Source organism: Colossoma macropomum, unplaced genomic scaffold (genome assembly GCF_904425465.1).
Source record: "Colossoma macropomum unplaced genomic scaffold, Colossoma_macropomum, whole genome shotgun sequence".
Classification (NCBI taxonomy): domain Eukaryota; kingdom Metazoa; phylum Chordata; class Actinopteri; order Characiformes; family Serrasalmidae; genus Colossoma; species Colossoma macropomum.
The window spans coordinates 28,804,815-28,829,176 of NW_023494789.1; the positions used below are offsets into that span (position 1 = coordinate 28,804,815).

The 24,362-nt window shown below is 40.0% G+C and overlaps 1 protein-coding gene across 1 annotated transcript in view; it reads left to right on the forward strand.

The window, feature by feature from the left end:
- The window catches only part of atp10a (ATPase phospholipid transporting 10A), a 67,402-nt gene extending 44,189 nt beyond the window's left edge, over positions 1-23,213 (forward strand). The window contains exons 12-21 of the mRNA XM_036569663.1: positions 2,257-2,383; positions 3,327-3,511; positions 5,484-5,850; positions 10,117-10,193; positions 13,254-13,379; positions 14,562-14,762; positions 16,651-16,731; positions 16,849-16,953; positions 20,231-20,418; positions 22,475-23,213. Coding sequence (XP_036425556.1) covers positions 2,257-2,383; positions 3,327-3,511; positions 5,484-5,850; positions 10,117-10,193; positions 13,254-13,379; positions 14,562-14,762; positions 16,651-16,731; positions 16,849-16,953; positions 20,231-20,418; positions 22,475-23,213 — 2,196 coding nt within the window. The remainder of the gene's footprint in view (positions 1-2,256; positions 2,384-3,326; positions 3,512-5,483; positions 5,851-10,116; positions 10,194-13,253; positions 13,380-14,561; positions 14,763-16,650; positions 16,732-16,848; positions 16,954-20,230; positions 20,419-22,474) is intronic.
- The last annotated feature ends 1,149 nt before the right edge of the window (positions 23,214-24,362 follow it).

The window sequence follows — 24,362 nt, forward strand, 5'->3', positions numbered from 1 at the left end:
AAATGTGAGTTTCCCAAAGCTAATGTCTCTGTAATGAGCTGGATTAACTAGCCAGCTAATGCTAACAGCTGTTTAAATGGCAACTTGTGGAAACGTTTATTGTTGTTTAGCATGCTGTTATCATGATCTGCAAAGTTAGATTATTCATTTTCTTCTCTTTTGCACCTCCTAATTTTAAAAAGAGACACAGGACATGATATAAGCCACCAACTATACCCATAGGGGTGGGGGAAAAATCGATTCTTAGATGCATCATGATGCAGACGTGAACGATTGTGAATCGATTCACAAATGTCAAAAATCGTTTTTCTAATTTTTTATTTATAACGTAATGTTGACGGAACGCAAAAGGCGGAACTTGGAAGTTGGGAAGTGCAGCACCCGGACACTCTGTGACGGCACATAACAAAGACACAACTGGATGAGCGAGAAATCCAACCGGTACCTGCTGCATTAAAAGCTAGGTTAGATCAGGAATCACAACCCAAATGATAAGAAGAGCCATTTTGTCCTTTCAACAAAAATCAGACCACCGTGGGTAGCCACAACATTTAATGTCCAATATGTCTCAGTATGTGCTAACGTTAATGCCCTAGTATAGGCTAAAAAATATAAACAAAAACGCAGATTTACTTTGCTCTGCTTTAAGCTTCAGCTATAGATGCTATCCTCCCATCTCCGCCGGAAAACTTTCCTCAAAAGTTGAATAGTTTCTTGTAAAATGTCTCTCAGCGTTCAACTGTTTTACGAGGCTGAAGTCGCTTCTCATTCTCAAGCTTCTTGTTCGAATGTTCCCTGTTCCACCTTAAATTCTGACTGAGGCGCTGAACGTAAATGCGGCAACATTTAATGTGGAACGGCAAAATTCGAAAGAGAAGCGACTTCAGCCTCGCAACTTTTTAGTGTTTGACAGTCTCTCGTTGCAGATTTAACGTACCAGGAAACCAACTGCGCTGCTTATAAATGCGACTAAATCCATTAGTTTCCAAAAATTTGTCTTAAATATCTCAGCACCTGTTCGTTCACTACTGGCCAGGCAAGACTGCGTTATATGACCTGCAGTCTGCACGCCAGTTCTCAGTTGTTGCGAAACAGGGCTTTCGCGCTATGTTGCTCACGCCCCCCCTGTCTCGAAGATATTTCACTGACACAGCGATCCCCACTCTCTACAGGTAGGACGGCTGTAACGTGCTGTGTGGACATCTATTACCACTGGATCTTATGTCACCGTAACAGCGCATTTTATCACAGATGAGTGGCAGCCAGTGTCTCATGTGCTCCAAACAAGAGCAGTGAATGAGAGTCTTCCAGTTCACTTGCCACATCACTTCCATTTGATTTATTAATAAAGATATTGGAAGTAAATGCATTATGGATCATTACAAATACTTTGCTTTCAAACTACCAAGTCCTCACACAGTGAGAAAATAGAAATCTTGTGTAGAAAAAAAGATGCATCATGATGCATCAATAATCGTTTTATAATCGCATCGCAGCCCTCTGAATCGTAATCGAATCGTGAGGTGCCTAGAGATTTCCACCCCTATATACCCATAATGGCTCCTTAAGTATTTAATTTTCAAAGGCTTAGTATTATATTCATAATATAGATCCTTATATATTATTAATATGTATTATTTATGAATGACATTGTAAACAACCATAGATATGATATAAAAAATTGAGCTGATGATTTGGTTAACTAGTAGAGTAATCAAATGTGTGCTTGTTTGATTGTTTTTGAATTGCTTCATCTGTCTGCTAATTTGCATAGAAATTGTTTCATGCAACTTGATACAACTGGGACTTACAGATCACAACTTACAGATGCTTACAGATCATTGCAAAATGCTGAATGCATTTTGCGAAAATGAACACTCCACATGTAGTTCTTCTGTCCTTTCTCCAAATGTAGTCATTTAAACAAGACATGTTTGGTGTTGAAATTTGCTTGTTTAGTTTTGCACTGGAGCTACGAAGCTAAGAAGTAAAGGAAGTCTTAACCCCACCAGTTAACAGAGTGAAAACTGCTTAAATAGCACTTTTTGTCTGTTGAATTCAACTGAACTGTACTGACACAAATGTAGCCATTTAAACAGTGGTTACCGTGAAGTTTCCACAGTGCTAATTGGTGGGGTATAAACTTCCATTCATTTTTAGCCTGTTTGATGTAGAGCTTTATCGCACCATGTTTGTTTAATAAACAGTCTTACTTAAAGGGATTTCTGCTCAGCTGTATGTTGATTTCTGATTCAGGTCCTCAGTAAGGAGGAGTATGCTGGTTGGCTGCGGCGCCACCTGGAGGCCGAAACGGCTATCCAGGGCCGAGAAGAGTTGCTGTTTGAATCTGCACTACGACTTGAGACTGACCTCCATCTGTTAGGTGAGAAATATTCACACTCAGCTCTTTGGTTATGAATAAATTCATCATATGGGTTCATCACATACAGCGAAACATCTCAGCATATGGCTCTTTGCTCCATGCCAGAAGTGTTCTCACTACCTGTGAATTAGGTCATGATGTTGGGTCATGTAAGGATAGAATTTTGTCTTTTTTTAGGCATCATTAAATAAATTGATAAAGATCTGGAAGAGAAGTTTAAAGCTAGTTGCAAGTTTCTACCTATATATAGTTTGTACTTACGTTTCTAATATTGGTTAATTGCCTTTTTGGCTTTTTTGGAAAGTCTTACCTCCTTATTGCATTATGATTTCACAGTGCAAAACTGCATCATGGAAAATGGATATTCTGTTAATTATAGTGTCTAATGCAACTGCATAGTTTGAACAAAGTTTATCCCTCCAGCAGCTCATCTGTCATCAGAAAGTTTTGCAACAACATGATCATTTTTCCTTTTTTTCAAATTTTGTTCAAAACATCGAGAATATCTAAACGGGAACCCAGTATTGTATCAAGGACTGAGTGTATTGTTGCACCTCTAGAGGTATTCGTTTAAAAAGTGAAATGTACTATAGTTCTCTTACTGCTTGAATTAATTTCTGTGTGAAATGTGTCATTGCTTAGAATCCTTAGAAATCCTGACTTGTTAACATAATTATATATTGTCTTATAATGTAGTTATTAATGTTTATACAGTTGATTCAAATATAATGATATATCTCCTATTCTACATCTTTTGACAGCATTTGTGCTTTTTTTTTCAATGAACTGCAAGGGGAAAAATTTAAATTAAATTAAATTACACCATGCGTCTGTTACTGATAATCATCTTTCAAGAGTTTAACCTGTTAAAAAGCTCAAATTTTAAACTGTGTGTGTGTGTGTGTGTGTGTGTGTGTGTGTGTGTGTGTGTGTGTGTGTGCAGGAGCAACAGGTATCGAGGACCGGCTGCAGGACGGTGTGCCAGAAACCATTGCAGCTTTGAGGAGAGCAGGGCTGCAGATCTGGGTGCTGACGGGGGATAAACAGGAGACAGCAATCAACATCGCTTACGCCTGCAAACTGCTGGACCCAGAGGAGGAGATCATCACCCTAAACGCAGACTCACAGGTCCAGCCCAAGCCCTTCATTCTCTATCTTTTTTCACTTTCTCTGCTTGCCTTATAGTTTCTGAGGTAGCTGAAGTGATAGTATTGATTAGCGGTACAATAAATTCATATTTCTATAATTGATTAATCTGTTCACTATTGATGATTATAGCAATTATAGCTCTGCTTCCTCTCCATCATCCTCTCCATTTGCCCCTATAATTGTAACAAACTGTGCGATCTGTGCACCAAGCAACTGAAGCTATAGAATAATAGAAGCTCCTGTTGTGTATTGCAAACTGACAGAATGATTGCATCATTTGAACATTATAGAGCATTATAAAGTTCACTGTTAAATAACATTTCGAAATATTACAGCCCTAGTTCTGCTTATGGGCTGCGGTCAGATTAAGGTTCTGATAATCAGTTCCTGCTCCTACATCTGCATCTAATGAGATAAAATGAGTCCCAGTAAGAATGTTAAACTTCCTCCTCAGTGACTCATGGAATTCAGTCATTTTCCTTTAACCCGTCCCGCCAGCCTTTGGTCGAAGCGGCACGACAGAGAAAGTTGTTTTGACTGTGATCAGGACAGGTCTATTTGAGTGAGTCATTCTACAGATATGCCACTGCAGGTGTCATGCAGCCAGCCTGGATGGCAGATGTCAGTTCTCGGGATGTTCCAATCCTTGCTGGAAGTGTTTTATGTTTTCTTTCCCTCTCTGTTTTTTGATTTTCACATTATTCGCTACGTAGAAGTCTCCGTTCTGTTGAAAGTGGAAATTTCCAACTGAGTAAACTGTATTGATTTTGAATGAACTCTTGTGAAGATGGTCCACCCTTCCTTCCTCTCGGCACAGAGAACACGCTATGCCACTCCAGGAGGTTTGTTTTGAACCTTTTGTGCATAAAACAAATGGGGGAAAAAAAGTATTTTGCTGTGATTCCTGTGTAGTTGTGTAACTGTGTTGCTAGAGCTGAGTAATGGCAGCAACTCTACAATATAACAAGGATCACGATACAAGTGTTACAATACAGTATAACACAGAACAGCTCGCTGAACTTACAGCATACTTGACCTTTCTGTGACCTTTAAATATAGTCGTTATCAGTTGATTTAGTACTTGGCAGATGTTGGAGATGATGCTGAGACAGGGAGCTTGTTGTGTTGTTGAAGTATCTGCATTTGCTGTGAACAAACTAAAAAAGGGCTATAAACAGACGCTATGTTGTGCTAAGGGTGCTCACCATCATTACCCAGTCTTGTAGCTGTGGTCTGCCATGTGCTTTCTTTAATCTTTTGCACATTTGGTCTGCAAACGCGACAACGGACCTCTGATTGGTCAGCTTGATTTTTTATTTTTTTTTTTTTAATTCAGTGAAGAAAATCTAGCTGGTGTAGATTTGTAAATTTATGGAGCATTATCATCTGTCTGTTTCAGGCACAGGATTTGAGAAAACTTGACGTGTAAAAATCAGACTCTGAGTAAATAGGTGTCATTTCCATTACTGGTAATATAATTACCATATGAACACCAAATCACTTGTAATATTACTTAGTCATTTTAAAAGATAATCATATTCTGCACTGATGGAATGCAACACAACATTAAGTGGTTCTTCACATTTATTTGATTGGAAACCAAAATACTGCAAAACTGCTGGGTTGCCACCCTTCTTCTGGACTAAGAGACACTCATCCAGTGCTTCTGCTGGTTGGAAGTGTCTTTGGTCTGACTGGAAATGTAAAAGTGTGTTTTTTATTTAAGATTGTGAAGATGTTTCATCACATTCCTGAGTCGACTCAACCTTCCCTGCACTTGCAATATGTTTGCCAGATGTTGTCCAGTGCTCCAGAGATTCAGCCTGCATCCTTGCTCTGATCTCTCTCTCTAACTGTCTTCTCTATTTGTGTGTGTGTGTGTGTGTGTGTGTGTGTGTGTGTGTGTGTGTGTGTGTGTATGTGTGTGTGTGTGTGTGTGTTTGTTTCTCAGGAGGCTTGTGCTGTATTACTAGATGAAAGCCTTCACTACATCCAGGCCAAATTTCTCTGTGGCTCTTCAGCAGACCCCCATGCAGCCAGGGCTTTCCAGCAGGACTACACTGCTGTCCACTTCCCCGCTCCTCCCGCGTGCTCTCTGGCCTTTTCTGGCCCCTCCAGCCCATTTCTGGTGCACCGGCTGGGCTTGGTGATCGATGGGCGCACCCTGGCCTACGCACTGGACAAGAGTCTGGAGGATAAGTTTCTGGCTGTGGCTCGGAGCTGCAGGTCAGTGCTGTGCTGCCGCTCCACACCCCTTCAGAAGAGCATGGTGGTCAAACTGGTGCGCAACAAGCTGAAGGTCATGACCTTGGCCATAGGTAAATACTACAATGTGACAATTGATATGTGCATTTCTTCTATCTCTTAGGACCGTATTTACTATGGAGCATACAGATATCAAATAGGCAGACTTAAGATTGATGAGGCTGTATAATCAACTGTATCTATGAAAAATGAACAAGATGGCTGCTACTGCTGTTTTTAGCTATGTGATGTACTTTTGTTCAATTTAATCATCATAAATAACGTCATACAGTGTCTGAAACCGCATGAAGTCTGATATTCTTTAATAACTTCATGTGGTTTGTGGCAGGTATGTGATTTTGGAATGCAGTTGGTTTGATGCACAGTGATGGGATATAAGCTTCCAATATGTTTTTAGCCATATTAGCCTTATAGCTCCAGCCTAAAACCAAAAGAAGCAAAGTTATCTTTAGCTAAACAACTATGTTTCAGGGAAGAGGTCTCATATGTGCAACACACTCAATGCAACACACTTCTTCATTGACCTTCTGGCTTCTTCTCTACATGTCAGCACACTCTGGACAGTTCTGAGTTTCACCAAGTTATAGTTTTGTAGTCTTCCTTAAACTAGTGTGGGACACAGCAAGAGCCTTTCATTAATCTCCAAAGGAGAAAGTTATGTTAAACTCACGGGTGAAGTTCTAAAAGTGTGGTGTTCACTCTTTGCTATGTATAAGTAGAACTGCAACACTAAAGCAGGGTTTGCATCAGACTTGCTTTCTAATTGATTCTTCTGACCATGCCTCAGAAAAGCCAGTCCAGCACCATAATAATGCCTAACGTAGCTACTCGTTTTGTCGTTTCTCGTACTTTCTTGCTCGGCAAGTGAAATTTGGAGATTAATAGTGCCCCATTTTGCCAAGTAAACATTTCAGCAGTGAGTGGACAACCTGTGTCTGTGCTGTCCTCTCTGCAGAGTGCCACATTTTACAAGCCCACGCAGCACTCTGCCTAATTACCCAGATGGCTTAAAAGCGAAAGAGAGAGAGAAAGAGAGAGACTGAGGGAAAGAAAGGGGGGTACTGTGAGAAAAAAGGAAAAAAAATGGAAATGTAAGATGCAAGCAGACTCTGGCTTGGTCCACCTGCCTGTGGCAGAGAGGAGAGATTATCATCAGAGGTCACTTTGAGGTTTAAATCCTCCTGTCTCTTATTTAACAAGCTTTTTAATGTCTTGCTACCTTGAATGACACGAGCACAATTATAGCTTTAAAATGGTAATTTAGGAAGAGCAGAAAGTGGAAGTAGACTGAAATGTCCACTGTGGTCATGTAAGAAAGGCCTAAGCAGGCATCAGTGAATGATTTGGGACCTTCCTCTTGTCAAATTATTAAAGGAGAGTTGCACAGATTTTTCAAAATTTCTGCATAATTCAGTGGTGGAGATGTGAAGTTATTCAGAGTGGTTTGATGTGTAATGGTGCATTGACGAGGAACTTGCTAACTCAGATTTTATTATAGTGGTGGTTGTTGTAGCCAGGGTCATAATTTTTACACAAATATGGCCATTGAATTCACTATCCAGAATGACCAATGAAATATTCAACAGCATAACAGTTTCATAGCAATTTTAGCAACTTTCTGTCATGTAGTGTAATATCTTTTAGATGTCTGCACAGCTGTGAACACCCTGAATAACTTTGTTAATATCTTAACCGTTTAAAAAGTAGACATTTTGAAAAAACAGTGGAATTTCTCTTTAATGGATGCGACAGTATTTAAGATGAAAGACAGAGCATCTCATTCTCAGCCTCCTCCAAGACCAAAAATGTTCATGTTGAATTTGGCCACTGTATTTGTTTGTGCAGAAGGGTGCTGTTTATAGGGTGTTCTCCCCAGACAGCTGTTTGGCCAGTTCTCAGTCAGGCAATTGAAAAGCTTGATTGGAGGAAAAAAAACACAATGGTTGTTTTTGTTGTTCTTATTTGTGCTAACCGAGTCAGGTTACTATTGTATTATGCTATGTTGCTGTTCCAAGAGCTAACGGAAGGCTTTGTCATTAAATTCCTGTTAGTCTTTTTTGTTGTACTACCAGAGCTGATTTGAAGGAATGTAACAATACCCTCAGCTCACAGTTCAATGTGATCAGCAGTACTGGGTTCACAATTCAGTATTCGGTACATTGAACAAACTTTAAATAGAGGAAAATGATGACAGTATCTGTGATTGTGCAATGAAACCTACAAATGACTGAACATATGACAGTGAACATGCTGGTATGGCTTAAATATGGATGGGAAATATTGGCAGTAAAAAACTGAATTTGTATGTTTTTGTGTGGTTTTTATCCACATGTGTATGTACCATGTCATAGATACTGTAGATGTACAATGTCATAGATACTGTAATGACCACTACCAGTAGTTTTGACTGTATAATTTCTGAGCTAAAACAAACTACAAATGCAATTACTTCATCACACATTATAGTTAAAAGAAAAAACAGCAGCTTGTAAACCTGTATGTGGTGTCTTTCAGTTTTTGACATAATTTAAAAATGCCTGCTCTTTACATTGACTCCATTGACTTACATTAAAAGTAAAGTATGTTTTTTCCTTCTCCTATAAAGTTATCATTTTATATAGAGAGAAATTATTTATATATATATATATATATTAGAGAGAGAGAGAGGTGTGTGTGTGTATGTATGTATATATGTGTATATATGTGTGTGTTGTGTGTGTGTGTGTGTATATATAGATATATATATATATGGATATATAGATAGATATAGATATGTATGTGTGTATATATAGATATGTGTGTGTGTGTGTGTGTATAGAGAGAGAGACTTTTATATAATTATTAAAGTCACTGAATGTCTTATTATAGTCAGTTGAATGCATCTGTTATACCTTGGAATGAACAAACTCATCATCAATGGCCAAACAGACACTTGCAATCAATTATTCGTAAGAAATTTTAATAGAGTAGACATCTTGTGACTGCTAAACATGTACTTGACTGACATTGCTTCTTACAAAGGCTGGTTTGAAAGACTAACCGTCTTATTGGTCATAAATGTTAGTCAGGGCACACTGCTGACAGATGAGCAACGTGAGCCGTAGCAACCAATTATGTGCTGCTATATTCAGTTCCAAAGTAAAATTTTCCAGTAACCATGGCATATGGTACCAACATTAGGCAGCAGTGGATTGTGAAGGAAATGGCTGCAGCTGATTTATTGGAAAGTAATAGGTGAAGCCTTTGAGTGAATGGAACAGAGCAACCAAATCCTCCTGAGCCTCCAACAGCTCTCCTTAAAGCTGAACTATGTAGGATTGTTTTGATAAAATTGAAAGAAATACTGAGTTAGTAAAAAAAAAACACACTAAAATATGGCGTGTGTGCTGCTGCGAGTCTCCCTGTAAAGCCTGAAATAGTCATTTAAAATGCGTAGGTGTCGGGTCAGATTTCACAGGAGTTTTACAGACTCCAAAAGAAGGTCCGACTCAGTGTGTACCTCTCAAATGCAAACATAAGAGTGACGGAGATATGATGCCAATAGTAGACAGTTCAGTTACAAAGGAAAAGGTGTCCTTCGGCAAGTTTTGACCGAATTCTTTTTGAATCCTTTTCCCAAGTAGATGAATCTGACGACAGTGAGCACGTTGAAAAAGTATTCAAACCTCGACCAATGATTCACTGTTTATTTCCTGCACATCCATTTTGTCACAAGCGTGGGCCTCATGGACCCTCAGTGCTGAAGTCTGTCAACAACACCAGTGTGTCACTCCAGCATGCCAGAATAAAAATAGTTCTAAGGTATTAAACTTAGAGAGAAAGAGTAAAGTAAGGACAAAAACAAAAGCAGAGGACATAAATGGTCAAATCTGTTAAAAGTAAGAGGCAGGCTACAAAAACCCAAATGTGGAGTTTGAACCAACCTGAGCCTGACACATTTGGAAAGTGACAACCTGTCAAGTTTGGGCAAATATTTCAAGCTCTACCGTCTACTCTGGTGAGCTTTTATCTGTATTTCTCTGATTACTTAGATTTAAGTCATCTTTACAGTAGCTGTAAAGAGATGGTGTTTTAAGGTGACTGAAACCTCTTCCTGTTGGTGCTTTAGAGCTATTTAATATTGAGGTAGTGTGAGTCACCAAATACACTCACTGTTCTCACAGCCAGCTAACTGCAAAGGCCAGTTTCAGATGTTCCCTCATGCTTTTTTTATATTATTTATTTCATTGTTCATTTCCATTTGCCAAGCACTCTCATACGGTGCTACGTTTCTATTAATTAATCTCTCTCTCTTGCTTTCTCTCTCTCATTAATCCTAGGTGACGGGGCTAATGATGTCAGCATGATCCAGGTGGCGGATGTTGGAGTGGGCATTTCAGGACAGGAGGGCATGCAGGTAAGGAGAAACAGAGGAGGAGAGCTGCTCAGGAGGAAGGAGCAGAGATAAAGTCAAAGTCACAGTAAGGTGACCACTGGGTACTTTAACAGAGCAGCTGTTGAATTAATGCTGTAAGAAGCGATGCATATTCTCGCAGGTATTATGCTTTTGTACATGTGCTGTAATGGTGAAGATGTAGAAGTGCTGGACAGCTTTTGCTGTCAAGAAGTGAAACAGTTTGACACAGAAGAGCTCAGTGTTTCTACATACAAAAATCAGAATTGTCCAGGATGTGGTCTTCTCTGGGGTGCTTTAAGGAAGTGAAAGCTGGGCAATTACAAAGCAGGACAGGAAAAATATTGTTGTCATTAAACTGTGGTGCTGGAGAAGACTTTTGAAAGTACCTTGAATGGCGAAGAAAACCAGAATAACCAAAGTGAAGCTCTCACTTTGGACATGTTATGAGAAGAACCAATTTATTGGAAAAGACAGTTATGCTTGGAACAGCTGAAGGAGAACGAGAAAATGTGACCAGCTACAAATAGGATGGATAGAATCACAGAGAACATATTCTGGAGAAACACTATATGGTGGCCAGGAGTCAGAACTGACTTAACTCCACTAAATGTATGTATATGTTGCATTTAGGTGATGGGTAGCCAGCTTCAATCCTGGAGGTCACAGTCCAGCATAGTGCAGTGATTTTCCTGCTCAGACACACCTGATGCGACTCAGCTGTAAATTATCTGGTCTAGTAGGTGTATTTGAGTAGGGAAATCAACAGTGCTGGACTGCTGTACTCCAGGGCCCAAGTTGTGCATTCTTGGTTAAGCATCATTTATAATAATAATAATAAGAAAAAAAAGAAGAACAAGAAGACAAAGAAGAAGAAGAAGAGGAAACCTAAGTGAAGAAGAAGAAGAAACAGGAGGAGGAGGAGGAGAACACTTAATAGAGCACTTTTCATACTGGTGGCAGCTAAAAGTCCTTTAAAGACATCTGATAAAGCTTACCAGTAAAGAAGAAATTAAAAAAAGTATTAAACATGATCCATTTAAATCACCTAAAGCAAGAAACCAAATTAATAATGTAAAAATTAATTAAAGAGAGATGTTTTCATATGTTCAAATATTCTAAAAAAAGCTTGGCTGCCTAATAAAAGGTGGAACTGAGTTCCACAGTTTAGAAGCATAACAACAGAAAGAGGCCATGTTTTCTGCATGTTACAGAAGGCGTTTACAGAAGCCCAGTCTCTACAGATCTATCATCACGTTTTAGAAAATACATTCTGTGAGGTACGCCAGTGCTCAACTTGCTTTAAAAACTAATAAAAAAATGTGTCCTAAACACAGGCAAACATGCCTTTATGTTGATAAAGTAGTTCTTACATTTACCTAAACGTTATTTTGTTTTATGTCTTAAAGGGGAATTCTGTTTTCAATGAATTCAATAATTAAATTCATTGAAAACAGCTATTTGGAGTGTTTTATTGTGAATATAGCAGTTGTATTTACTATCTAAAATGAACGGTGTACCCACAAGTGTCTTATCAGTTTTTAAATGTAATGTTGATCATGATTAAATAGTGGTAAATCCTGAAAACAAAGTTCATACCGTCCATATATGGAAACCAATGTTTTGAATTCATTGTTTCTGTGATGTCCCGAGAACCAGCTCATTTACATACACCCCCCTATTCAGCCTACAGTAGTTTATCTTTGCTCATTCATATTAAAATTCTAGGGAGTCTTTAAGCTCTGAGTGCTTTTTGAATGAAGCACAATACAGGACATCCAAATCAGAACAGACCTCATTTGTCTTAAATCAGTCTTAAAGGCACAGTACCAAAAACAGCCTCTTTAATTGTAAGAGCTAACAAGATGTTGGAAAGTGATCTTGTAAAATTAAATATGACCGTTTTTGGTACATAGAAGCACACAGATGGTTTAAGTGGACCTTAATAGAAAAATAAAATACAAGGAAAATGTAGTATAAGGGCCCTTTAAAAGCCTCAGATGTCTAGTTCCCATCACCACCACAAGGCACGTTTCACATCAAACCACTCTGAACGACTTTCTTTACATTTTACCAATTTAATTATGCAGAAATTCCCTTTAATGAGTATCAGGTGGCACCAGCTGGCTGGCGTTGGGTCAATGTGTAGCATATGCCAAGCTCACCAGGCCTTACCCTTTGTCCTGTGCTGGAAACAAACCCTGCATAATGACATCAGCCAAGGCACAACTGCTGCCCTCCGACCACCTCCATCCATGCAAGTCCCCTTCCTGCTCCAGGTGATACAACCTGGACACAGGAGCAAGCCATTCATACTGATGAGGAAGCGCACCAATTAACCTGAGGGTGAGGCAGCGAGAGGCACGGTGCACTGCGAGCACATCTGCTAAACACTCTGTCTCCTGCCTCTTAAAAACGACTCTGGCCTGATTAATAATTTCATTAGGAACTCAGCACACTGGCGTCTCTTTAAGTCCCGAGATGCACTTAACTTCCTCCTTGTCCCGCTGAGCTCAGTGTGCATGATTAACAAGCTTCTCCCGTTATGAACCTGATCTCCACTTAATCCTTTAGACCCCGATTGGAAAAGTCCCCGTCTCCACCAACTGTTATACTGCGGTTAAGGCTTTTTTTTTTCTTCTAACTTACAGGAAGAGACTGACAATGTAAAAGATGGTGCTGGAGATGTCAGGCTAAATGTACAACCCTGTGACTGATGGATGACATGATAACTGTCTGGTGCATGCAGCTGTCACAAATGTCTTGTAAAATGGGACAAGAGTGATGTATGTGTGGGAAGTTTTTCAGAATTCCTTTTTGTAAAAATGCCATTCATCTGATTTATTTATTTATTTTCATTTTCTAGACAAGGCTTTGTGTTATTTTATACCTTGTCTTTCTTTATATGCATATGCAAATACAAGAATGGCTTTTTCACATCTTTTAGTTGATCGTGAATGGAGTGGTTTCCAGCTGTCCTGGTCAGTGCTCCAGGGATTAGTGTTCTTTTGGCCAGCGTGTTTGTGTGTCACTGATGATGTTGAGTGTGTTTTGTGTTTGCAGGCAGTGATGGCCAGCGACTTTGCCCTCCCCCGGTTTCAGTACCTGCAGAAGCTGCTTCTGGTTCATGGGCACTGGTGCTACTCCCGTCTAGCCAACATGATCCTCTACTTTTTCTACAAAAATGCTGTAAGAACCTGAAGTTGACTGTTTATGTTCTCTAATAGGGATGTAATGTGTGTGAGTAAGTAAACCCTGCAGTGATACTCACACTCCAAGAATACTGTTCTACTCAAAAGTAGATATTTAATTGGTATAGAAGGGGCAAAAAGCTATACCAACTATTCCTCAGGGAGATGCAATTCCAAGGAAAAATAGCCATGTCTGGTAGTTTATCAGCATGACACATTTATCTTTCAGTCAGTGCAGAATTGCAAAAGAAAACTTTGCAAGCAAGCTTTCGCAACCAACAGTGTTTTATATTCAGCTGACAAATGTGGACAATCTCCACATGAACACAAATCATCGGAGGCAGTTTGAGTGCTGGGCAGTCTTAAATTTAAGGTTAAGGATTTTGTGCATGTTTGATAGGTTTAAAACATGTTTTCATGTGCATATAGCAAAGGTAATACCCATCTCCAGACTTTGAAACACTGTGTATGTACAGATAAGTAATAAATCATGTGGCTACTGCCTCTCTACATTCACAACACCGCTGCCTTAAAATCAAACTGAAATTAAGATGGACCTTTTTGCTTTGTTAGTTCAGATGTTTGGTTGTTTTAAGCACAGTTTGTCACACTAAACCAAAAAGACAAAAAAAGTATTTGTTTTTCCATAATCTTTAATTATAGTGACATGTAGAGATGGGAAAAACATCTAACGATTTTTCACTTACATTAGTGTGCAGAGAAAAAAAAATCTAAAAAATAATATAACCCTTCCCACCTATCATGAAGTTCTAGCTCACAGACCCTTCCTGATACCGTGTTCCGTTGGGAGATATGTCCCTGTACGGAAGGAAAATGCATTGTGACTTCTGACTTTAACATAGTTACTTACCCAGGTCCTGGCTTTTTCTATAAAGATATGCCTTAGACGACACTGCATGGACCTCCCTAAGTTATTTTCTTTTGCTGTCAGCCATTTAAAATGAGTAGCGTGTACGCATTGGTGTTTTCTCTCTTTATATGCTCTTTTATTAATGAAGATCTATCCTTGTGTGGTCCTGGGAGCGCCTCCACCTAATGAAGATGCATTGCTCATAATGAGACAACAGCTGCATACTTCAATGTAGGCTAGTGGTCCTTTTTTTTCCCCTTTGTCCTTACTTTATTTTTCTCCTTGTGTTTCCTAAAACTCCCTCTCCAGATGTTTGTGGCCCTCATCTTCTGGTATCAGTTCTACTGTGGGTTCTCCGGGTCAGCCATGATTGATCAGTGGTATCTTATCTTCTTCAACCTGATGTTCTCCGCATTCCCCCAGCTCATCACTGGCACTCTGGACAAAGATGTGTCAGCAGAGACCCTACAGGAACTACCTCAGCTCTATATGAGCGGACAGAACTCTGAGGTGCCTTTTCCCCTTTAAAGGGACATTATCTTGAAAAACTGACTCTTCCTTTTTTAAAAATACGCTATGTAAATGTGATTCAAGTACCAAAATATGCTCTTCGTTTCTCGGTCCATATATAGAAACTTGGACATATTTGCATATGACTGGTCATTCAGCCGACAGCAGTTTAGCCCTCCCATTCACATTGAAGTGATGAGTGCAGTAACTGCAGACTGCAGACACTCTGTAGTAGTTATTGGAGCAGAAAACACTATTAAAGCGTCAAAGCATACTTTTCACTTACCAGTACATAAGGTCCATTTGTGGAAACTAAGCTGCAAAAACTGTCGGTTTTGAATGCACTATTTTTGTGATGGCATGAACACCAGTGTATTTACATACTTCTGACTATTCAGCCTACAGCTGTTTAGCCCCACCCATTCACACGGAAGTTATAAGGAGTGTTTCAGTCAGGGCTGCTTTTTAAATGAGGCACAATACAGGCCAGCAAATCAGAAATATTTACATCTGTCACTCTTAAGAGCACAGTAACAAATACAGTGTGTTTATTTCTAAGGGATATAGATAGTTTGGTGGTTGGTCATTTAAAAATAAATTCTGACTGTTTGTGGTACATGAAACCACACAGATGTAAACACTGTATACATGATACAGGAAAAATGCAAAATATGCTTTCTTTAAACATCATGTTCTTCCTGGCTATCAGTAAACAAATATATTGTTCCATCCAGACATCTGAAATGAGTGGCTGAATTTATTTTTTCTAATGTCCCTGAGGATTTCAGTCCAAAGCTAACAGCTTGTTTAGAACATTTCAATCCAGACTGCTTTTTCAACAAGGCACTCAAACATTGGAAGTTGACATTGGTGTGGGGGAATGCAAGAAAAATTTGGTCCTGATAATGTTTCACCCTGTTCATCACAGCACAACAGAGAGGAGACAGTGCAGTATTGTTAACCATGGCACATTACCAACGCTGCTGATCAGTGACAAGAGTGCTGCCAAAAACTGGCTGATGACAACAAGCAGACAATTTGTCATAATCAACCTCTAATTCCATTATTGTAGATAAATTGCAGTCATTGAGTTTTTGGCACTTGACTTTCAGTGGGTGGGACAGGAGCATTGTTTTCCGTAGACCGTTGCTTTTCATGAAGAAAGTGTGACACCGGGAACATAAGCAGGTTCAATCTCAAGAACTCAGGCCCAAGGCGAAAGGCGCCAACTGAGCACAGGACCACTTTAACACATGCTGGTGGAGAGCCAGCTAATGGCCTCAAAAGCCTTGCTTTAGACAAAAAGAAGCCCTATTAGAATCCCATGCAAGCCAAGAAGAAAAGCAATAAGCACTGGCTTAAATTTGTTCTTATGGTGCTACCAATAGCTGTTTAAAAATAAGTACCTGATTGCTGTGTTCATATGCACACACAGGCACATGCATATCTGTATCCTCAAAATGTTGTCTGCAGTAATTCTTCTTTAACTAAGGAGAAAATATGTTCCCCATACAGTGTAATTGCTTTTTTCGTGAGCAATATTTCTATACAGGGTCTTTTTACCTCAGAAATGAAGAAGAAATGGCCCAGAGGAGCACCACTAGGGAATGGTAATCAAACTGGGGAAATCTTTTATGAAATCCAATAAGCCATGCACAGAATGCTGGGATTGTCCAACATTGGGCAATTAAACTGGAATTGCTGCCACTGCTCTGCTCCCAGTATGCCTGTGCTGAGTTTATTGGCCCTGAACCGTCACATTCTGCTGCTCCATTAGAAGGCCATCTTATAGTATTCTAATGAAACACACTCTGCTGCCTGCTCTGTCAGGTTTTGCCAGCTGCCCAAGCAGACCAGTGAACTGATGATGTCTGTCCTGTTTTCACAGGAATATAAACCGTACATGTTCTGGATGAATATGATTGATGCCTTCTACCAAAGCCTTGTCTGCTTCTTCATTCCCTACTTTGTAAGTCTGTTGTCAAAAATCACTACTTGTGAATAATCTATTATTATCTCTGTTTACATGTTGTGGGTTTTGTTTGAAGCTAATGTGCTGTGTTTCTGTCTCGCTTTCTGTCTGCAGGCGTATGCAGACTCAGACGTGGATCTGTTCACCTGGGGCACTCCCATCACTACACTTGCCCTCTTCACCATTCTGCTGCACCTGGGCATTGAAACTAAAACCTGGGTGAGGAAAACTCGCAACCTTTTTTCTCCGCAGGGGTGCTATTAGCACTGAAGTAGCTTTCGTTGTTTCATAAGAGTAGTGCTCCACATCAGTGACGCTGTGTCCTTGTCACAGATAACATTGTCATATAGTGTCACTTAACTATCACTTTTAAGTATGTTAGACTGGAAAAACTGTAGTGTAATCCCATGTTTTAAGTGTTTAAGATTCTGTCTCCATATGCTTTTGTTGTTTTGTTGTTCTTTGGTGACGGCTTGTGCTGCACATTTGAATTGCCCTTTGGGCAAAACAAAGTTGGCACTTACAGACTTAACTGTATAAAATGTTGCCTTTATTGCCTGTCTCATGTTATTTGTGCTCACCTGTGTTGGGGCAGTGGTTGTGTTTGTGCGGATTGAGTAGAACTTTGAGAAATCGGTTTTAGAGATCTGCACAAACTGCGACAAGCAGACAAAATTTCTGAAATGTCAAAAATCCATCCGATTGCCCGACTGCTCAGTCGGAGTTCCTTTGGGCAATTCATTAGACATGTCACTACCCGATCTGCCCATGTGTGCAATGCATTAGGTTACGTTTAGCTTGGGGAAACATATTTCATCAGATCCGTTATAATATTAGCAAATCATGAACATGCACCAGCCATGCAAATCACTATAAAGCAGTGTTTAGTGCATAAACTGCTGTATAAGTAGTCTTATGCTCTTTCCTAGTTTAATACTACTTGGTTTTAAGTTTCTCTCTGTCAGAAGAAACATTGAGGTTAAAGTACAGGGAGACGAGAAGAATTTGGACAAACTTGCTGTTCCTTTCATTTTGATTTGGACTGAGAGCATGTATGAGGCTGAATAGGTCAGTAAACTGTGGCTTATACACCCAAACAGTGCACTAACTGTTAGATATGAATATAAATGGCTTTCCTTTAGATATATAATACACTGTCTGTGTGTAGAAGCAGTTATGTGTATATAATGACCTTTGTAGCACACATTTGAAATTGAGCCTATATTTGCCCAGCTTTGTTCGTGCTATTGTTATTGTAGTGCTAGTACAGGTTAAGAATGTTTTTATGCATAAAGCAAAACCACTCAGGTAAATAATCACAGAAAGCTCTGTGTTTTCACTGATAAGTAGGATAGCTTGCCAACCAAGCAGCTGAGACAGCAAAATGCACACATAATTATAGTTGCTGAATATGACCACTTTGTTACGCCTGGCCACTTCCTATTTCTACTGTTACACCAAAAGCATGAGTGCAAAATGAAAGAGAGCACTTGTGAGCAAGTCTTCAATGAATGCACTAAATGGAGCTAAATTGCTGAAAATGGAAAATCAAAAACTTTTTTACCATTTTTGTGGGACCTTCCTTTTATTTTGGAAAGGGAGTATGTATTTTATTTAAAAAATCAAAAAAACATCATCTAGTTTTCTACAGGTTTTGAGCAATAAGACACTAGCATTAGCACTATGGTATGCTGATTGGCATTACTGCTACTGAGTGCTGATTGGTTGGCTTTGCTACTGCTTAGTGCTGATTGGTTAGCATTATTGCTACAGTATGCTGATTGGCATTGCTACTGCTGAGTGCTGATTGGTTGGCATTTCAGCTACTGAGTGCTGATTGGTTGGCGTGCTCATTAGCTCATTACCTAAGTGAAGCGGTTCACACTTACTGAAGCCATGAACGTAAATGGGGCACTGTTAGAAAGTTTTATAACTGGTGTTCAAAAGCACTAAACAATATGATGGCAGTGTTGAAATATTCTGTGCTGGTCTGTGTACAAAAAAAAAAGAATGCATTTTTCTGTGTATTTACAAACTATGATTTTGCACAAAAATGTTTCAGAAGCTGTTCATGTCGGATTTCGGTGTAAAATGGGGCAGGGGACACTGATTGGGTAGTGATGGGTCTTTGCCACTGAAGCTGAAATTCAGCCCCATCCTAAAGATATGCTGACGACAACCAAATTGGGCTTAAAGACGTTAAAATCTCACTGTGTGCCTGGCTTTTGTACAATATAAAGATTATTACCTGATTGTATTGTATCAAAACACTAGACAAAGTTGTTAGGAAATGGTGAGGAGCTGGTGAAATGACTGTTTCAGCAGTAAGAATTCTCTGTGTTTGTACTGCAGAATGCAACAGGGAGAGGAAAGCTTCTCTCCAGGAATGAGATGAGGCTGTTAGCTGTGGTACTGCAGGCAGGCTGACCTGGCTCAAGATATTTATGCATTGAGCTGGGTTGATTGGATTGAATCAGGAGACACTGCGCCATCAGAAATGAAGCATTAGCCTGACAAGCAGAGCAGCCAGCCACTGTCCAGCCTCCACCACTCATTCTCACCTATACCACAGCCCACTTGTGTGTGTGTGTGTGTGTGTGTGTGTGTGTGTGTGTATATGTCCGTCAGATGGAGCTCAGGATGGGGGTGGGGGTTGTTTTGGCATGTTTGTCCTGTATGTGTGTGTAGTTTTTGCCTACCTGGCTCATTCTTCTGCTTCTCTCTCTCTCTCTCTCTCTCTCTCTCTCTCTCTCTCTCTCTCTCTCTCTCTCTCTCTGTGTGTCTCTCTCTCTCTCTCTCTCTCTCTCTCTCTCTCCCTCTCTCTCTCTCTTTTTCTCTCTCTCTCTCTAGCCCATTTTAGATTTATGAGGCCGAATTGGATTAGAGCTCTTTCCATTACACCACTGCTGTAAATTTTCAGCTGACAAGTTTCTGTGCGTGAAAAATGCCCCCGGCGGCTCAGCCGTCTTCACCGACACGACGGCTTCTTGTGTGTACGAGGCCATTCTTCACGGCCAGTGGTGCACTTTAAGAGTAAATGTTTCCAAAAGGTGGATTGGCAGGTGCATCATTTTCCAACCTGCTCAGGGAAATTAACTTGTGTACCAGAGAGATGTGCTTGATTCAGGCTGTTTGAGGTGTAAGAGAGGCTAGCGTGTGGTGATTGTGTTCAGTCTGTAGTATCGGGGTGTTGGGGTGTAAAATTCTAAAGTTCTGTTACCCTGAAATTGGCTTCATGTACTTGAAGCAAAACTCATATAGAATAAATAGAAATAAACATAAAATTCCTTGTTTCTTTCCACCAGCTAAGACAGTGCTTTTACGTTTATTTGTATTTATTATAATGCTTACTGCACAGATAAATAGCTTTGTGCATAATTTTCGCAGATGATAAAATACATACATACAGCAGTGTTCTTGTTACAGGTTTACAAAGGCTTAGTAGTTTTCCATCAGCTGATATGGCTTTGATTGCTCTTGTCTGTTTGTGTTCCAGACCTGGATGAACTGGGCATCAATTGCGTTCAGCATAGCACTCTTTTTCATGGTGGCCCTGTGCTACAACGCCTCCTGTCCAACCTGTTACTCCCCCTCCAACCCTTACTGGACCATGCAAAGACTTCTGGGTGATCCTCTTTTCTATCTGCTGTGTGTCATTACTCCGGTTGCTGCTCTTCTACCCAGGTACGCTTTACTGTGTCTGACTGTGTTTACTCACCATTACAGTTGTGTGTATGTATGAATCTGTGTATGCAAGTATAGCTTTTGGCATCCATAACAGTGAGCTGTCTGGAAGATGGTGAAGAATCCCACTGTGGGAGGGGTTGGTGGTGTGCTTGCATCCAACACTGTGTTGTTAAATTCATGAATCTTGGACTGAGGTTTGATAGCACAGGGCTTTCATGTTTGGTCCATGGAGATCAAGTCTGAAGTATTTATATTTGTGTGGCTGTGTAAGAAATGATATATTATGTATTTACATTTGAGTAAGGAATTATTTATTGGAATAAGGATTTTCATGCCTAAATGCTAAGTTTTCATCTGGGCCATTTGCAATGTAATTTTTATTGATAAAATTGCATGTCATGGGGGTATTTGGCTTTTGGCTATTTACTAGGAGCTTGTATTGAATGTATAGATCAGTGGCGTAACAAGTCATCCCAGGGCCCATATGTAGAGATTTCGGGCTGGGGCTATCTTAATCCAAGACACAGACAAACACAAGGCAAGTTCTGCAAGACCTGACGTAATAGTGGAAGATCCTTATAGGGCTAATAATATTATTATATAATGGTAGAAAACAAAGATGCAACCTCGCAACACCCAACGAGCATTTTGCAAAGTGACTTCAACTATGCACCAGGTGTAAAGTACAGAACTAGTACAGTGCCCCAATCACATTCAAACTAATTACATTAATAAGGCAAAGTTCAATTCAGTTTACCAATACAGATCAGAAATCTGATTCAGTGATCCTTTCACAAGTCAAGTGAACCTTATCATCTGAGGTTCGATCTGATCAAGTCTATAGAGAGTTTGCCCTTTTCATGCTATTATATTAACAAAAACATGACTGCAAAATGCAAGAGGCTATTAAGAAAGACACAATAGTGGCAAAGTGACAAACACCTAAAACCTTATATAAAGATGGTGCTTCACTGAAACTATGACTCTCAACTCAGTAAACATAGGTGCCTTTGATTAAGGTGTATGTATTGAGCTGATGTTGAGGCAAAGGGACAAATCCAAAGCTGACTTTTGTTTCACAACCCTGTTTCCTAAAAAGTTGGGACACCGTAAAGTGTAAATAAAAACAGAATGCAGTGATAAACCTTATATTTAATTAAAGAGATACAAAGACAACATATCAAATATTGAAACTGAGAAATGTATTTGTTTTTTTTGAAAAATACACTGACGTGCCAAAAGTCATGGGATAGCAGTATGTACATAGTATGTACATGTACATAGATTATGAAGTGGTGTTACTTCAGGGGATGGCTTGGGAACGCCCACACTTGTGTAAGTTGTGAGGTGTTATCTTGTGAGGTTGAACACTGGCCAGCGTGCTCATGGCAAGATGTGACTTTTGGAGTTTGAACGAGGCATGATGGGGGGTGTCAGACAGATGGGACATTGTGTTTCTGAAGCTGTGCGGGCATTCAACGTTCCTCGATCCACAGTGTCACATGTGTACTGAGAATACGTCATAGAAGGCATTACCACCCGCAGTGGCCACCCACAAGTGCTTACAGCATCTTAGTAAAGCGCCGATAAACATTAAGATCAAGCTAATTTTACACTGTACTCATGTAGATTTAATGAAATATAACTTGCAACATCATTTAATGATCAACTTTGAAATTAGCTAAATAGCTCTTCAGAAACTTGCTGTTTTCAAACTAAAGTGTTATGAGGTGAAATGAGTTACAGTGTAAATGTCAGATGAGGAAATGGTGTAAATTTCAATCCACATGTCACCTACATGCTATGGCTAGAAACAGAGCAGAATGCCAGACAGCCTTAAGTAAATGTTCCTTCATCTGCTAAGAAGTGGAGGAGATTATATGCTTTGATAACACAAGAAGCAGAAGCGAGTTATGGGCCCCCAAAACATGGGCCTGTATGCAAATGCATACCCTTCATACCCGGATGCTACAATTATTGTATTGATTTTACAATATGTATTATCACTCAATCACTCAGTCTTCTCATACACATGTGCATTTCTGTGTTTCAGATACTTCTACCGAGCCTGTCAAGGATCTTTGTTCCCCAGTCCGGTGCAAGTTGGACGGCAACTGGACAAACTGCCACTGGAGATGCGCAGGCACTTCCTGAGCCAGAGCAAGATGAAGTTTGGCTCTGCAGGGTCAGTACGTCCAAATCGCCCTCCACTCTTCCCTTTCTGCAGGCCTTTCTTTAAAGACTGCAGCTCGAGGGTCCGACACACGCACAGCACCACCACCAAACGGAAGGACAAAGCAGGACAAGGCAATCCCGTCCACTCGAAGGGCATGGAAATGAAGGACACACCTTTGAGCTCAAAGAATCCTGAGAATCATCTCATACGTGCTCAGAAAGCAGAGAGCAGCGGGGGGAAACAGGGCTCAGGAAGCCCAAACTCTGAAACTTCAGAGTCTAGAGACCAGCCTGCAGGCCCAGATGGCCTAACTGAGAGCTGCACTCTACCTTACCGCAAAGAGCCTCCTCAGGCTGGAGAAATTTCACATCTTTCAGGACAGTCCAGTGAACTCAGCTGGCTCACCTCCACACCGCTGCTGCCTCAGACAGAGAGCGTGCAGCTCATATCGCCCCCTAGTGGGGGTCCTCCTGGAGTTACTTATAAAAAGAACCAAGAAGTTTTGGACTGCTCAAACCCAAGCCTTCTCGTACAGAAAGGTGGTGAGAACCCCTCCGATTCACCAGACTATCTCAAAGAACACTCAAAACCACCTTTCAGAGCAAACCTTCTATGATGCCTTCTGCATATCTATGTTACTCCGGTCCAGATTTGCACGTTATCTATAAGAAAGTTTATTCTATTTTCAGGAGAGTTCTTTTATAATGCTATAGATGGGTACTATACATATATATTTTAGATGTGTAAAGTTAAGAATAAAGATTATTTTTGAGAGTAGGCAGCAGATGCAAACTGGATGGTCTTATCATGTGTTTTACTATTAAGTGTTTTTTGTATATGTGTGTGTTTTTTTTTTTCTCTTTTTATGTCTTGTTGAGCCATCTCAGCTCTTGAGGATATTTTGGAACATTCCATTCCTTTCCTTTCCTTTCTCTGTTATTCGGACCTGGATGATCTGGCCGGTTCCAAACACTAGGTTCTGTCAAGCATATTGAAAAGCACTACACCAACTGCTTAGCTTGACTTTTTTTTACTGTTCTAAGAACCAAGTTGCCTTAAAGGTCAAGAAATATCTCAGATTTTTAAAGGTGCTTTGACACTTGAATAGTAAAGCTGCAAATTTGTTTTCTCCAAAGTGCCCTTTCTCTTTAGCTTCAGTTAGCACCTGTACATGAAGCCCTCTGTTCACCCTGTAGAACCCTCGACCTCCATCACATGAATAAACAAAAAAACACTGTAGCTGAATACTTTCTGCCAGCTTCCGTTAATGCGCTACAAAGCAGTTTTGAAAGCAAGGGTACCAATTTACAGGATTATGCTGAAGCTCAGAGGTGAAATATGTCAATGTTTCATGCACTTGCATCATGACAAGCTAGTTCAAGTGTTGCCAGATTTGTATAGAAAACTTGAAATCCCCCCCTGCCTTTGTGCAATGCAGAAATGCACCGCTGCTGAGCACCGGCTCTCTCTGCCTTTTGATACACACGCATAAATGATGCTTGCATCATTTCCAGCCAAAGATAGCATTTATATGCCTTTTTTGAATACATATGCTGCTTCTTTTTGTATCAAAAACATAGTCCCTTTAGATAGAAGGTAGAAGTTCTATAGATGTGTATTAAGCTATATGGAGCTGGAATTTTATGCTTTAATGCTGAAGTTTCATTCGGGTCATATGCAGTGTAATACCTTTTAGAAAATTGTTGCTTATTGGTAAAATCATTTCTCATAAGTGGTTCTTTTGGCTGTTTACTAGAAGCTTACG